The sequence below is a fragment of the Medicago sativa genome, chromosome 4 (genome assembly GCF_051527215.1).
Source record: "Medicago sativa cultivar Bolivia chromosome 4, Bolivia_mono, whole genome shotgun sequence".
In the NCBI taxonomy this organism is placed as follows: Eukaryota; Viridiplantae; Streptophyta; class Magnoliopsida; order Fabales; family Fabaceae; genus Medicago; species Medicago sativa.
This window is the reverse complement of record NC_140752.1, coordinates 28,063,610-28,080,480: the sequence shown is the minus strand read 5'-3', so window position 1 is coordinate 28,080,480 and position 16,871 is coordinate 28,063,610. Positions and strand designations below refer to the sequence as shown.

Sequence of the window (16,871 nt, the reverse complement as noted above, 5' to 3'; positions counted from 1 at the left end):
AGGCCCAGCAGCTTTATGCTCAAATACGTTGGGGGCTTTAAGCCCGGCAGCTTTATGCTCACTTGTTGAAGAGCCTAATTACGCTCATATATGTTGTTGAATGGTACCACATGCATTTGCATATCAAGAAGTTTCACGATGATTTGAGTCGTTAAGTTGTTAAGAGTGACATTGTCAAGTTGAGTCGCATTGTCGAGTCAAGTATCAAGTTGTATATGATGTCTGATGTTGATTTAAAAGATGTTTGATTATGATTTGATGATGATATTTAATGATGATATATGATGGTAATATTTGATTATGAATTGATATGAAGCTAATTGATAAAGGTTGACATGTTAAGATATTTTGTGTTGTTAAATGCATTTTGATGAATTATATGTTTAATTTATTGACTGTGAAATCTCACCCCTTTGCTTGAAAATGTTGCCCTTCGTATGGGTAACTTACAGGTAATAAAGACTAGAGGCGTTCGTGAGTGGACTCCTCACTTTGTGTCTAGGTGCTCTGATACGTAACGGGATGGGGCTTGCTTTCATAATTCATTCCTTACGTGTCTTTTATGAACCTTTTTTATGATTAAGTATTGAACTAATTTATGAGATTTTCTGATAAGGCCTGCATGCCAAGACTTTTACCATACTGAACTATTTTTCGCTGCGTAGTTTCAGATTTTATGATGTTGAACTTTGAAGGATAATTATTATTATCTATTTATGATTTTTAAGAAGTATGTGACATTCCGTTTATGAAATAAAGTACTCTGATTTATATGAAATTTTTATGTTGGAGAAAACGGGGTGTTACATCCCGTGTGTCCTTCCTAGCTTGGTAACGAAACATTATTTTCAGTTTATTCATTTGGTGGGTCTTTCCGCGAACCTCTCTGGTGTACCTTAATGTTATTTGGCTTGCTTGTACTTGGGCAATTCGGAAGGAGAGAAATAAATGTGTATTAAAAAACGCGGGTATTGATCCTCTTAAAATTGTTGAAAAAGTGAAGCGGAATTCCTTTTTGTGGCTGTCTTCGAATTCTGTACCTATTTCTTTTGGTTTTCATGATTGGTGGCGACACCCACTTCTTTGTATGGGTGTCATGTAATGTAATCTTCTTTTTTGTTTGGTGGTGGCATCGTTGTTAGGCGCTTGTCGTTTGTAACAGACTTTGAGTGATTTATCACTTTAAGCACACCTTGTGCGGGGTGAATCACTTTGTTTTTGAGCAATTTATACCATTTTGATTTGTTCAAAAAAAAAATATATATAAGATGACAGGATAATGTAATTCAAATTTCTCTTAGGGATGGAGGGTGACATATTTTTTAATATATTTAAAATAAGAGGGATGAGAAGTGTATATTTTAAAATGAATGTAATTCAAACATCTTTGCAATAAGAAGACTGTAATTTACTCAAATAAATATTTAAAAAAAGAAACTATTTAAGGGGGACAACTTGCATAATTTAGTGTTTTTTTTCTCCTTAAAAATAAGATTAAAAAAAGAAAAAGTAAAATGGCGAAGTAAGGTTGGGGGTAGAAAAGAAAGAAGAGTTGAAACACGTAGAAACAGAGTTTCAGAGAAGAAGAAGACACAGATCCGTTCCGTGCATCTTCAACAAACTCACACTCTTTTAATTAATCTCAAAATCAATCTCGAATCTCTCAACACTCTTCTCAAAATTCTCTTTCTCCACCACCACCACCACCACCATCATCATCATCATCACCACCATCATCATCAAAAAATCAAAATCAACACAATTCACAATGTCCCTTAACATGAAAACCCTAACCCAAGCCTTCGCAAAAACCGCAACCCTAATAGAAAAAACCGTTTCAACAACCGTTCAAGAAGTAACCGGTCCAAAGCCTCTTCAAGACTACGACCTTCTCCACCAGATCGGTTCCGCCGGTCCCGCTTTAGCCTGGAAGCTTTACTCCGCCAAATCACGCGATCCGTCTCGGCAGCATCAGTATCCGGTTGTTTGTGTTTGGGTGTTGGATAAAAAGGCGTTGTCGGAGGCGAGATTGAAGGCTGGATTGACCAAGGCGGCTGAGGATGCTTTTTTGGATTTGATTAGGATGGATGCTGGGAAGATGGTTAGGTTGAGACATCCTGGGATTGTGCATGTTGTTCAAGGTTTGGATGAGAGTAAGAATGCGATGGCGATGGTTACCGAACCGTTGTTTGCTTCCGTTGCGAATACTCTTGGGAAGCTTGATAATGTTCTAAGTGTTCCTAAGGATCTTAAGGGAATGGTTAGTGTTTTGATCATTTAATGCAAATGCTGTTAATTTTAGTTTATTACATGTAAGTAAGATTTTGAATCACGTCGTGATCTATGAAGCATTGATACAGACATGGACATCAGACACGTCACTGACACGTTGGCACTATAGTGATTTAAGAAAATGACATAATTGAATGTAAGCGGAAGTAGGATTTTAGAAAATGATATCATTGTAATTAAAATTTTAAATTACGTTCGCGTCGTGATCTATGAAACACTGACACAAACGTGGACACCAGACACATCATTGACACGTTGACACTGGTGGTTATTTAAGAAAATGACATAACTGAGTCTAATCATATTTGTTGGTGTCAGACACACATTCCATCAGAAGTGTCACTGTTGTAGAGGCTGTGATCATTGATTGCCATGGAGAATCATTTATATTCTGGGGAATTGGGGATTAGTATGACTGAGATCGGCTTAATTATAGTCTTGTTGTGGTTGTAACTGGTATAGATCTTGTGTAAAATTGCAAGGATATGGGAAAAAATTACGCAAAATAGAGGTGTGAAATTCCACCGTGCATGATTAGGGAGAATTTTTTTCTTGGAATAGATAGATAGATAGAAGATATCGAAAACCTTGTTACTACAGACTAAATTGCAGCTGCTTACCTTTTTTAAAAGGTGTTATTGGTTGTAGCTAGTAATGATCTTGTTTATGATTGCATGGATTTGAGGAAAAGAAAATGTAAGTAGTGGTGTGAAATTTCACCCCGTGTGATTAGGGAGAAGATTTTTCTTTAAATAGGTAGATAGAAGGTATCGAAAAGCTTGTTACGACAAACTAAATTGCAGTTGCTTACCTTTTTTTATGAGGTGTGTTATTTAGACACATAAAAGTCAGACATCGTATCCGACCCTGCATAAAATACAACTCAGATGTGCGTGTCTGGTGTCGAAAATGAGGAGAGAGAAAAACAGTATAAAAGTTGAGAACCATATATACATGTGCTATTAATGTCGGATTATGTCCTAGAAACATTTCCGATTTTTGTAATAAACTATGTATGTACTTGCAGTGCTGTACTTATTGCATTGGTAATTTTGTGTTTTGTGTTGAATGCTATGTTATTGTTGCAATTCATTAATTTGCAGGAAATGGGACTGTTGGAGGTGAAGCATGGTTTACTTCAGATTGCGGAGTCTTTGGATTTTCTCCACAACCATGCCCATCTTATTCATCGAGCTATAGCACCCGAGGTGACAACTTTTTTCATTTCTTTTTGTCCTCTAGTTATCCTTTAGTATACTTTGATTTAGTTAATATTTCGCCATCAGTAATTTTTCTTTTGACAAGAATTTTTTTTTTTGGAAAATAATAAGACCAGTGAAAGTGAGTGCAATTGTAGTTAGAGATGGTATAAAGCATGTGAACCGTGTTTTTGAATTTGGAGATTTTTTTTCTACGTGAGCAACATCTATGAAATTTCAGATTGGTTTATTGAATACAAATTTTATGCTTTGCAGAATGTTTTTATCACATTGAGTGGAGCCTGGAAACTTGGTGGATTTGGTTTTGCAATTTCTTCTCAGAACCCTGGTGACTCATCTAATCTGCATGCTTTCCATTATGCTGTGAGTGGAACATTTGATAAGATTAGGATTTTCTACATTGACATTGTTTACTTCACTTACATGTTGATGTATTAAATGTGACTATACAATAATGATGCAGACAATATGGATATTCTCGAGAAATATAGGATGCAATATATCTGCTATATCTAGGATGTATATAGATAACATAAAAGAATTCATAAAACGTAATATACATCTAATTGCCATTCATAAAATTCAATTAAGAACACACTACCTTGACACTTTTTATAAGCCCTATATCACTTTTCACATATACTAAGAAAAAGTTGGCAGTATAATTGACTTGGACAATTTCTGTATGAATATTACTGAATTTCCCTTCGTGTATAGATGTGTCCGATTATGACTTTTCATCTCCCAAAACAAATTAGCAGTATTAATCTATGATGTTGATGGCGGAGAGCCAAAATCCTACCATAGCGGCGTAGCGGGAAGAAAACACTACGTTGGGCGTAGTAGCGGTACGGTTCAGGATAGCGGCCACTACAGCTGCAATAGCGGTGCATGATCCACTATTGTATTTTAAGGGGAAAATCCAAAATTGACCCTAATTTTAAAACGTTTTGAGGGCATTTTTGGGATTATATACTAACCCTTTACCTCTTCTCTCACAAGATCTGCCAACTCTTTCTCTCTTCTCACCTGACGCCCCTAAACACAAAACACGATCTGCAAAAAACAAAACATGATCCTTTCTCACCTGCCGCCGCCAATTTCCGCTGCCATCGTCTTCCTCTGTTCAGATTCCATCCATTTTCCTCTGTTCTTTCTTCTCTTATAGCTTATGAGCTAGCTTATAACTTATAAGCTATAAGTTCATACGACTAAAAAAGATCCCGCCATTTTGTCACGAGCCTATATCTTATTCTTACTAGCTTATAGCATTTTTTGATATTTCACTTCAAATAGCTTATAGCTTATCATTTTTTCTCTCAATTTTAACCTTGTTATCTTTAATTGAAAAAAATTAAATATTAATTAAACTTATTTTATTTGTCATTTCATTCATATTTATAAGCTAATTCAATCACAAATTTTACCGAACACTACAAATTCGACCAGCTACATATCCTCTATCCGTTATCATCTAGCTTATCAGTTATTTGCTATATGCTAATTTTTCAGCTAACCGCTATTTTTTACCAAACAAAGCCTTAGAGACAATTTTTTGTCCTTTCCAAATGAGGCTTATATTAGGGACTGAGTAGTACTTATTAGACATTATTATTACTAGTATGTGGTCTTAGTTTTGGTTTGGATTTGTGTTTGAATTTCCGGATAGAAGTTTAACTAATGGATGCAACACATATGCTGCAAACCTAGTTGTGAAAAAGAAAGCTATGCAGCACATTATATAGCTGCAAAATATTGAACAATCTGATGATAAAAAATACTTGTTCACTTGGGCAGAAAAAAAAGAAGAAGAGAAATAGCCGTGTTTATTATAATCGCATTTGTGGCAAAGAAACTGAAGATTACTTTCTCTGAATGAAAGGGGCGGAGCCTTACCAAAACCTCTTCGGCTGTATTTAAAGACCGTCAGCCATATCCGAATTAATAATGTTTTTTCTCTTTTCAGAAAAGAAGAGGTTGATTTGATGAAGTATCCAAAAGTATTAGATACATATCCTATAGGATACCAGAATGAAATGTAAGGGGGCATTTCATTTGGTTAAAATTGAGGGACAGGATATGGCAAAATTTACTTTCCATTTTTTTATTTTAAATAGTGAGATTGAGATAAAATCTATGTTGTCACTAAAATAATGAAATATAATCTATGTTGTCGATAGCGGCAAATAGCGCCACGCCGCTATCGCGCCAGAGGCTTAACTTGTTTGTTTTCTTGATTATTGTTTGTATTTACAAGTAAGTTTTGCTCAAGACTCATGACTTTTCTAATAATGAACATTTCATGAATTTTGTATAATCTGTTTCATTTTTCAGCAATTGTGTGTTCATTAATATTAACTGTATGACTTCAAAAGAAAAATTAATATTATCAAGTGAATAATACCTAAAATCTGTAAAAGAATAAGTGTATAATACCTAAATATCAAATAGCTGTCATCCTGCGCCCTATCCCGCAATCACATTTTTGACGCCGGCAGCTCTGCTATCTGGGACTGGCAACATAGGATAGAATACGTCCAGAAATGAAATAAACATAAAGCTCTAATTTTTTTACTCAACAAAACACTATATTATATTTACATCTCCTTCTAATCCTCTCGGACGGGAAATAAATTTTTCTTAAATGATCAGTATCTTATTTCACTATGGCTGTTGCACAGGAATATGATGTTGAAGACTCTGTTTTGCCACTTCAGCCATCCATTAATTACACTGCTCCTGAGATGGTGAGGAGCACCGCTTCTTCAGCTGGGTGCTATTCTGATATTTTCAGTTTTGGATGTCTTGCCTACCATTTAATTGCTCGCAAGCCTTTGTTTGACTGCAACAACAATGTCAAGATGGTAAATGCAAATCTCTGTCTTCCTTTTTCATACACTCGTAATGACATCTGAAATAAATTAGCTTGGTATCACATAAGAAACTGGAACCAGCAAAACTTATGGAAAGAGGTTTATTTTGGTCCCGATTGAGTCTTGTGTTTTTAAAAACAGGAGTTTAAATTTCTAGTAAGATATTTTCCATCTGAGTTATTTTTTTCAGCTTCTGTTACTTGCAATTAGGTTTTCATGTAGCTAGCTACTTTGCAAGATTTTCTAGCACAATATATTCAAGGTATATCATTTTCAATATGCAGAAGCACTAAAATACAACTAATATAATAGTCAGTCAATGCTAACAATACTTAAAGTAGGTTACTATGACTTCGAAAGTTATCAGCGTTCAAAATTTTCTAAGCACGTAGTTGGGGGTTTGTGGCAATGGTTGCATGTGTCTACTCTCTAGTTGAGAGAGAATATTTTTTTTTTTATTAATGATCGAATACATTTCGTTAGATAGATAGGTTACTACTCTATATGTATTTAGATAGACAGAAAAAAAAAATTTTATAACTTGATAACAACAGGCTTCATTATTTCATTAATTAGAAAAGTAATAAGAAATTGTGATTTTCTACTATGCAGTACATGAATACATTGACTTACTTATCCAGTGATGCTTTCTCATCTATCCCATCGGATCTGGTTCCTGACTTGCAAAGGATGCTCTCTTCAAATGAATCTTTCAGGCCAAGTGCAATGGATTTTACAGGTAAATATGGCTTGTCAAATCAATACATTTTCTTCATTCCTTGAATGAAAAGGAAAACAGTCTTGGCACCAAACATTGGCAGGATATCTTGGGGAATTTCTCTCAAACAAAATTTTAGTGGTTGTTAATAAATTAAACTTCTGGTGTCTGATCTGAAGAGGAAGGTCTCAATTAAGGGTGCGTTTGTTTCAGCTTTATAAAAAATAGATTTTGTGTCAAAAGAATCTTGAGATTTTTTTCTAGAGATTTTTTAAAAAATCTGAATCTATTTGTGTTTGCTTACTATCCATAAAAATCTATTTTTTAAAAAAATGAGTTCTAACATGCACATGTGTTATCTCCTTGTTGAAAAAAATAGATTTTGAGAAAAGCTAATCCTAATAGCTTTTCATTTTAGGGTCAAAATAGATTTTTTTGATAAAATGATTTTTCTAAAAATCCTAAACAAACACTTAAAAATGAAAAAAGTGATTTTTTTAAGGGAAAAAAAATATATTTTTTTTGAAAAAAATCTGAAACAAACGGGCCCTATGTCAGATGTGACGAGTGATAAATCTAGACTTCCCTATTTATTAGCTGTGAGTTGGTTATACTGACAGGAAATTGTTAGAACTTTAGAATATTAGGATCATTATTATGTTAGTAGCCTACTTGGTGTAGGCTAGTGCTGATAATTAAACAGTAACAAACGAGGATAAATAGGTGTAACTTTGTCTCACATCACATCCAGTATCAATCTAATGTCATCCATACAGAATATTGTCGCTGTTCTCTCCTTTCCTCCTTTCCTACCTAAACTATTACCCAGTCATATCACCGCGACTTCAAAGTGGTACCGTCTTCAATGGCACAATCCTGCCACTATTCATTCGTTTTCACTCTACTGTAGTTTCTAGTTGCTCTTACACATTTTACAGATGTGCAGCAGCAATATATCTGGTCAAATCTTTACCAGATTACTAGAGCATGCTTGCGTTTGTGGAAAACTCAGCCCTGTCTTGTCCCTCGTTATAATTGAGTTTGGGGCAAACTCAGATTACTGGTTTCATTTCTCCACAACTCATCCGTGGCTTCTTATGGAGCTGATATAATTGATAAGATGCGGGTACAAAATGACACGGGTAACAGTACATAGATTCTTCAAAACTTAAGCTGGATACAACCTAATTACATCGACACTATTTTATAAAAAAATATACATATTTTGGATAATTGCATAATATTTGTACTGAGATGATGAAGCTATGGGGTTTTTGATAGAGGAGAGATATAATAAAGACAGATATGATTCAAAAAGATTAAAATAACTATTATATGTTGAAGTTACGGGGTTTTTGTAAAAATTATTTCATTCAATAATGATATATGGATTTTTACGATTAGATATCTCTTATAGTAACTTCAAATAAAATGAGCTTTTGTTATAAAATTAAAATATTTTAGCAAGCAACTTTTACCTTAAAAGTAACCTTAAATTAAAAATATCTTGGAATTACCAAACAACTTCACTTTACTTTAGAGGCTAAACATCCTAATTGTTTTATCTCCCTATTCTCATCATTCAAAAAACATAGTTTCCAAGTCTAGTTCACCTCTTTTAGTAAAAAAAATGTCTAGTTCACCTATAGACAACTATGATAATTCAAGAAGTCGGTCACCACCATTATCAAATGGATCATGTACATCTCCACTAATTTCTCACAATCATGTCTCTCTTTTTTTACATCCTCAAAATGGATAAAGGAGTATGTAGTCTGATTCCACTCACCATATGATCAACAACAATCAAACCTTATCCAACTAGATGTGGTCAGTTACTTAGATCAAACAACGCCATAATGCTCTCTTATATATCATACCTTTATCCAAACCAAGTCTTCAAAGTCTTTATTGATGATAGTCTCTCCTATGAGAAGAACAAGACTATGCAAATAGCTTTAAGACAAGCATTTGTCATTGAATCCCAAAGTATCGAAGAACATAATGCAGAGGAATTAATGTCAAATGGGAAATAATACAGAAGGATTATACCTGTCCTAACGTAGACCTAAAATAGTGCATTTTACATATTTACAACATTTATTATGATTATCTTTACAGGATACCCCTCATTTTGCAGGCTCACCATTTTTTCGGAATGACACTAGGTTACGTGCTCTGCGTTTCCTGGACCACATGCTTGTAAGAATTTTGATTTATCTTGTTAGAATCACAAAATCATATCATGCAGAATATTTAGAGGTGAGTTTCTTAATGACGTATCCTGTTTTCGTTCAGGAAAGAGATAACATGCAGAAGTCAGAGTTCTTAAAAGCATTGTCAGATATGTGGAAAGATTTTGATTCCCGTGTATTACGATACAAGGTATGTTGTTTGGTTATGTAATATATACAGTGGTGGATTTAAAATAATTTAGTAGCTAGGACAAGAAATAAGTTATCATATTTTTAAAGAGAAAATATTGGACATAAATCTCTAATTGATCTTGACAAAAGACATGAAGACTTCTTTGGTCTATGATAAACAGAAAGTACTCTTTTGACCGCTATTTCAAATTTGTGAGGATAAAATTGATATTTTTTATATTTCTCGGAAGTCTTGATGTTTATTTCAAGACTAATTTGAGTAGTTTATACAATATTACAGTAAGTTTTTATAATTGAATGAGTAAACTAGTTTATAATAGAATTAAAGTGAAGAACTAAGGTAAAGCTGTAAGAGAGAGAAATTGAGAGACCAGAGAAAGAGTGGAAACAATATTTTGTGTTAGATAAAAATAAAAATTTGTTAGACCTAACAAAGAGAAAATTTAATCTGTGAGGGAAACGGCCCCTAATTCCCTTTTGAGTGTATCCTCCACTGAATATATGTGTTTCCATTTACTACTGTCGATTAATTTTATGCCAGTTCACTCTTGCTCTGTCCATCATTTGGTAGTTGGTACTGTCCCCTATGACTTCAACAATTTTGGGTTTGACATAAATTGAATATCTCAATATGGTTTCTGGATTGCATTTTGAGATTATGTCAAACATGTTGAAGTCAACTTATTTTTCCTCGATATGAATTATGTATTTAAATTACCTTTGCCTTCTTTACTTTGACATCTATTGATTCTATAAAATTATGAGTTATTCTTTTACTGTCTTGAATGTAATCATGGAAAATTAAATTCTACACAGGTCCTTCCACCACTTTGTGCAGAACTTAGGAATGTCGTTATACAACCGATGATTCTACCAATGGTTTTAACCATTGCAGAGTCTCAGGTACTATTATCTCTTTCTTTTCAACACTTCCATGAAGTTCCTATATTCCAATATTTGTCATAGTGGTAGTGTTGACACCATTGTAAATAAAAAGCCAATGCATCAAGAAATATTCTTTTGTATAGTGAATGTTTCAGAGTCTCACATTGTGTTGAAAATATGCATAATACATGAAGTTCCTATATTCCAATATTTGTCATAGTGGTAGTGTTGACACCATTGTAAATAAAAAGCCAATGCATCAAGAGATATTCTTTTGTATAGTGAATGTTTCAGAGTCCAGCATTGTGTTGAAAATATGCATAATAGATGTGATGCTAATAACATTTCCTATTAATCCAAAATTTGTGCTTACTATATATCTTCAAATCAAAGCATAATGTGCGTTATAAACCATAGCTAAAGGTTAACCATTTGATTACAAATATAATTCAATGGTCCAGATCCTTGAAATCATTCTCAGCATTTTGACCACACCATTTAGTAGCCTTACCCTATATAAAATGAACCTAGGCACATTTTTACGCATTCCAACAATTAGCAAGAGAATGTAATGGATCCATATTGTTTTTTAATAAAAAGAAATTTATTATGGTGAAGGAAATAAAATAAAAATTAAGTTACTTTTCAGGACAAGAATGACTTTGAGCAATCAACACTTCCAGCCCTTGTCCCTGTCTTAAGCACTGCTTCTGGTGATACAATGCTACTGCTTCTGAAGCACGCCGAGCTAATAATAAACAAGGTATTTTGGAGTTTGAATGTGGTTCCTTTATTTTGAATATTGATTTTTTTGTGTGCATATATGACTATGTTTTAACTTATGCCATTCTTTGTTCATATAGACTAGTCAAGACCATTTAATTTCACATGTTCTTCCAATGATTGTTCGAGCCTATGATGATAATGATTCACGTTTACAAGAAGAGGTGTTGAAAAAGTCGGTATCCCTTGCCAAAGAACTTGATACCCAGGTGAATGCTATATTAGCTGTGTTTGAGTTGTTTTGAAATATTTCATATTAGCTGTTGAATACTTTTTAATGTGGTTTACATGTTTAATAAGTTTAATTGTTTCTCTGTTTGACTTTTTTTGGAGACTGTTGAAACTTTACGGTTTAGACAAGGAAAAGGAGAAAAATAGTAAATGCTAAAAGTTTATTATCAGAGTCAAAAGCTGTTATTCAACTACAATAAGTTAGTGCACCTACCGATATCAACAATTAGGCCAAATGGTGGTGGTACTGCCAAGTACAAACATAAATCTAATCCCAATATTAGTGAAATTGATATCCGTAAAATCTCCCAACTCTTTCCTCAAGTTTAAGCTTTCAAACCTTAAGCTTGCTACTCAAAATAGCAAACCCATAAAAAAACAAAGAAAATAGGCAATTAGGACTCTTCCTGAATTACAACTCTTGGTAATGCCTTGGGTAGATAGCTCTGTAAAGGGTCCTTAGTTACTTCGGCACATGCCTCAAGCTAATGCCATAAGTTTATCGAATCTTTGACCTTTCTCTTCAATGACCAACTTAACCTCCAAACTAATTTCCAAAACACCAAGTTGAGCATTATACCATCTATTAATGACCCAGTAATGACAAAGTGTATTCAAAACACCAAGTCGCGTGTTATACCACCCAGTAACACAAATAGGGGTCCTTTACAAGTGTTGAATGTCTTCAATCTGCAAACCCTTGACAGGAAAATAAACAAACCTAGAGCAATAATCCCCACATACCACACAAAATTACTTCCAAAACTTCAGAGACAACAAAATAGAGGCAGGTCAACATGTCCTCACGGTTTTATTTGTTACCTTGTCTTATCATTTCCCTGAGGCTTATATCATCAGATAACCCTTGGCCCCTTTTTTACTTTTGTTCACTTTAAATGTCTGTTACTCTGCCCTCTAATATTAAAGCAGCAACTTCTATGATGTTCTAATGCTTTTTATGTTCTTTCTTTCAGCTGGTGAAACAAGTGATTTTACCACGTGTTCATGGACTAGCACTGAAAACAACAGTTGCTGCGGTATGTTATATTTTGTTTGAACTTTGAGCTTTTACCTTTTGGTTCAATGCCTCAGACAGTCATTGTATATTTGGTGTCTTGAGCACACAAACCCTAATTTTAAAAATTAATTAGATCCTTATTTTACCATGTTAGTTATTTAATTGAAAGGTAATATTATCAGTTTAATTGAAAGTATCATCTCTGATCTTTCCTATTTGACATATTGCCTTTATTTCTCTCAAATATTTAACATTAGGCTTTCCATTATCAATGCAGTTATTATGATTTTTTATATTAAATACATTTTGAAATATTGGACGTCTTTCTATTAGTTATAACATAAATAAAGTAGATTGACATATGTATATTTGTATATGTACACTGGCAATCTGACGGTTAATTTTGAACTTCTGGATTATTGAATAATAATGCTAGATGTTTGAGAATGCATGGCTTCCACAATTTCTTTCATATGTTGTATCCTACCTTCCCCAAGCCAAATGAGCTGACATTGGGTGGTGGTCCTTGTGTTGGGGTTAGTGAATGAGTTTAGATTGTTTGTAATGGGGAAAATTGATTATGTTCCTAAATAAGAGCTTCTCTTAGCCAATTTATGCTGTTCAGCCAGAGGCTTTTAAGAGGGGTTTTCTTTGTGGAGTTGGAACATGCTAGGAGGTTGTTGAACTTTGCAGTTGGTGAGCTTTCTTGCTCGTTCTTGAAGGGTTATCTTTCATGCAAAGACATTCTTCTCATATTAATGTTGTGAGTTGTAATACTAACTTCAACTTTGTTGGAACTTAGAATAAGCCTTTTGTGTTGTAATGGTTATCTTCGATAGGTCAAAAAGATACTTAAATGACAGTTTTGATTTTAACTTTATTGTTATTATGCCTTAGTTGTGTTATTTCATGTGTGTATTCATAAATATAAATTTATATAATAGGTATGATTTAATTTTCCATGTTATGATCTCACATTTTGTGAACCACCTTTGTCCGATCTTGGCAGGATGTATGAGATTGACAACCTTATGTGCATGTGTGCTTTTAGTTTCACAGTTTACGTTGAGGTAGTAAACTTACATTTGTAATTGTCTCTCTGGTTTGACAGGTTAGAGTCAATGCTTTGCTTTGCCTAGGAGACATGGTCAACCGACTTGATAAACATGCTGTCCTGGAAATCTTGCAAACTATTCAGCGTTGCACTGCTGTTGACCGCTCTCCTCCAACCCTTATGTGTACCCTTGGGGTTGCAAATTCTATTTTTAAGCAGGTAATCAACCATTACTGGCCTGAGTTATGAACTGCACTCGTGTTATTGACTGTTGTGATCAACAATTGTTGGAGTTTTATCTAAGTCTTTTTTTGATTCTTCTTGTTCAGTACGGAGTAGAATTTGTTGCTGAGCATGTTCTTCCATTGCTTATGCCACTCCTGACTGCTCAACAGCTGAATGTTCAACAGTTTGCCAAATATATGCTCTTTGTCAAGAATATCCTCCAGTAATTTTTTATTTTTTTTTTGTTTAAATTTTTTGACATTCTCTATTGTCATTTTGTCCGTCTCCCTTTCTCCTTAATCTCTGACAAGCTTTTGTCTGAGTTTCTTTCTGAACTTTCTGTGTTTCATGCAGTAAGATAGAAGAGAAGCGAGGAGTTGCTGTGACTGATTCTGGAATCCCAGAGGTAAAACTATCTCCTGCAGTTAACGGCCTTCAGGTGGAAGCTCCAAGGACAACCAGCAGCACCGTTGCTTCAACAAAAAGCAGCTTCTCTTGGGATGCAGATTGGGGTCCTAAAGCAACGGGCCCTGCCAATTCTGTCCAGAATTCTATTAATACATCTAATAAATCTGTGATAGGAAACCCTGTGGGTCAAGTAACATCCATACAAAATAATTTGCCCTTATCTGGTGTATCTAATCAGCAAACATCCAATTCATGTCCTTCAGTAGATATAGAGTGGCCGCCTCGTGCATCTTCTGGTCTTACCTCACAATTTGGTGATACTGAAAGGAAAACAGTTGCAGCTGGAACCTCATCCACATCCAATATTGAAGATGATGATCCTTTTGCTGATTGGCCTCCACGCCCTAGTGGTTCATTATCCGGTGCATCTGGAAATTCCAACAATGGTATTTCAGGAATGGCATTAAACAAGATAGGGCATAATTCAATGACAAGCAATTCAAGCAATCTTGGTCTCCAGGCCAGCAACAATTGGTCTGCCAAGCCCCAAAATTCTGTGGAGTCTATCGGTTTGAACCCAAGGAATGCTAGTTCATCTATCAGTAACCTGAACAATGGCTTTGAACCTCAGAGTTCTCTTGGGTTCTTGAAACAAAGTCAGGCTTTTCCGGCATCAAATGTTGTTTCATCATCATATAATAATGTTAAATCAACTGATCTTGGATCAATATTTTCTTCCAACAAGAATGAACAACTTGCACCTAGACTCGCACCACCCCCTTCAACCACAGTGGGTAGAGGGCGGGGAAGAGGCAGAGGAGCGACTTCATCCAGACAGCACTCTCATACCAAGTCAAGCACTGAGCAGCCACCCCTTTTGGATTTATTGGGGTAACTTGCTTCTATTATTTTTCTCTTAGATTGTATATTTATTCAACATTCCATGTTGAATGCTCGGAGACATTTGCTGTGAAGGAAGAGATCGCGGAAAATCTTGCCACGCAACATCTGCTGTAAGAGACTTTGTAAAGGTTTTGTTGTATGTTGCTTAGTCTATAGTGATCTTGCAAAAATTTGGATTATTTTTGTTAATTTTTTGGTCGCCGTATATTTCTTGCTTTTATTCTTAGGCTTTGTTTGCGAGTTGGGTTTTGGAGGGGAAGGGAGGGGAAGGAAAGACTTATGGAGAGGTAAACCCTTGTTTGCGAGTTTTAAAAAACAAGGGAAAGGTTTTGGGGGGTTTAGAAGGACTTCATTTGTTCAATTTTAAAGTTCCCCCAAATTGGGGGGTTTTGGGGGGTTAAGCATATAAATTGACAATTTTGCCCTCGTAATAATTCAAATTGACAATTTTAAATATAACCTAATTATTACGATCTCTTTTCAAAACAACTTTTTCTAAACAGCTTATATATCAAAAACAGCTTATTACAACCTCTTTTCAAAAAACAACTTATTTATGCAAATTAGCTTTTAACGACCTCTTTTTCAAAATCAGCTTATTCAAAACAACTTATTCATCCAAAACAGCTTATTACAATCTCTTTTTCAAAAACAACTTATTCAAAACAGCTTATTTATCCAAAACAGCTTATTACAACCTATTTTCAAAAAACAGCTTATTCAAAACAGCTTATTTATGCAAAATAACTTATTACCACGTCTTTTTCAAAAACAACTTATTCAAAACAGCTTATTTATCCAAAACAGCTTATTACGACCTCTTTTCAAAAAACAACTTATTCAAAACAGCTTATTTATGCAAAACAGCTTATTACCACGTCTTTTTCAAAAACAGCTTATTCAAAATAGCTTATTCATCCAAAACAGCTTATTACGACCTCTTTTTCAAAAACAGCTTATTGAAAACAGCTTATTTATGAATAAGTTGTTTTGAATAAGTTGTTTTTTGAAAAAGATATCGTAATAAGTTGTTTTGTATAAATAAGTTGTTTTGAATAAGCTGTTTTTTAAAAAAGAGATCGTAATAAGCTTTTTTTTTTTTTATAAATAAGCTGTTTTTTAAAAATAGATCGTAATAATTTACTTTTTATGAGATAAGTTGTTTTGAATAAATTTTAAGATAAATTACAAAGTATAACACAACGTATTGTTCTTAAGAGAAAAAAAAGGGTAAAATAGTAAAATTACAACATAAGCCCTCAATTTCCTTTCCTTGTTGGTTTTTTAACTGTCAAACAAGGGGAAGGTTTTCCCTCCTTTCTCCCTTCCCTCCCTTTCCTTCCCTTCCCCTCCTAAGCCTTTCCTTTCCTTCCCCTAAAAACTCGCAAACAAAGCCTTAGGGTGTCAGGCAAATTGTATTCAGAAAAGTCCTGATTACTGGAACTGGGTTAAAAATAATAAAAATAGCGTGTATTCAGAAAAGTCCTGATTACTGGAACTGGGTTGAAAATAATAAAAATAGCGATTAAGTTTCTTAAACAAGAATGATTTGGATTCCATTATGTATGATTTGGCTGTTGGTCGTATGATAGTGTTAGTTCTTAGTTGTAACTTGTAAGTGCTTATATGTTTTTTTTGTTTTTTGTTTTGAGGGAAGTGCTTATATGCTATTATGTTTCAAAATGGAATAATACTTTTTTGGTTTCGAACCTTGACCCCCCACATATAATGTAATGTCTCTACCAAGTGAGTTAAGTTCACGGGGACTGTGGAATCGGTACTTGGAAGTGAAATAAGTTTGCATTCAGTTTTCTTTTAAGACAAGAACTTGCGTGGCTGCAATTGATCGGTTGATGGAAAATTTATCGAGTGAG

General features: G+C 34.3%; 1 protein-coding gene and 1 long non-coding RNA gene across 2 annotated transcripts in view; both read left to right on the top strand.

Moving 5' to 3' along the window:
- Window positions 1–495: 495 nt before the first annotated feature.
- The window catches only part of LOC146927472 (uncharacterized), a 35,208-nt gene continuing 18,832 nt past the window's right edge, over window positions 496–16,871 (top strand). Inside the window, exon 1 of the long non-coding RNA XR_015005681.1 lies at window positions 496–527. This is a non-coding gene — a long non-coding RNA (uncharacterized LOC146927472). The remainder of the gene's footprint in view (window positions 528–16,871) is intronic.
- LOC146927476 (SCY1-like protein 2 A) lies at window positions 1,525–16,608 on the top strand. Its single transcript, XM_085700726.1, has 15 exons — window positions 1,525–2,260; window positions 3,396–3,500; window positions 3,768–3,875; window positions 6,194–6,376; window positions 6,998–7,124; window positions 9,244–9,305; window positions 9,402–9,488; window positions 10,307–10,393; window positions 11,025–11,138; window positions 11,239–11,367; window positions 12,364–12,426; window positions 13,519–13,680; window positions 13,791–13,909; window positions 14,041–15,224; window positions 16,398–16,608. The coding sequence occupies exons 1-14, from the start codon at window positions 1,769–1,771 to the stop codon at window positions 14,987–14,989; spliced, it is 2,787 nt and encodes a 928-aa protein (XP_085556852.1). The 5' UTR covers window positions 1,525–1,768; the 3' UTR covers window positions 14,990–15,224; window positions 16,398–16,608.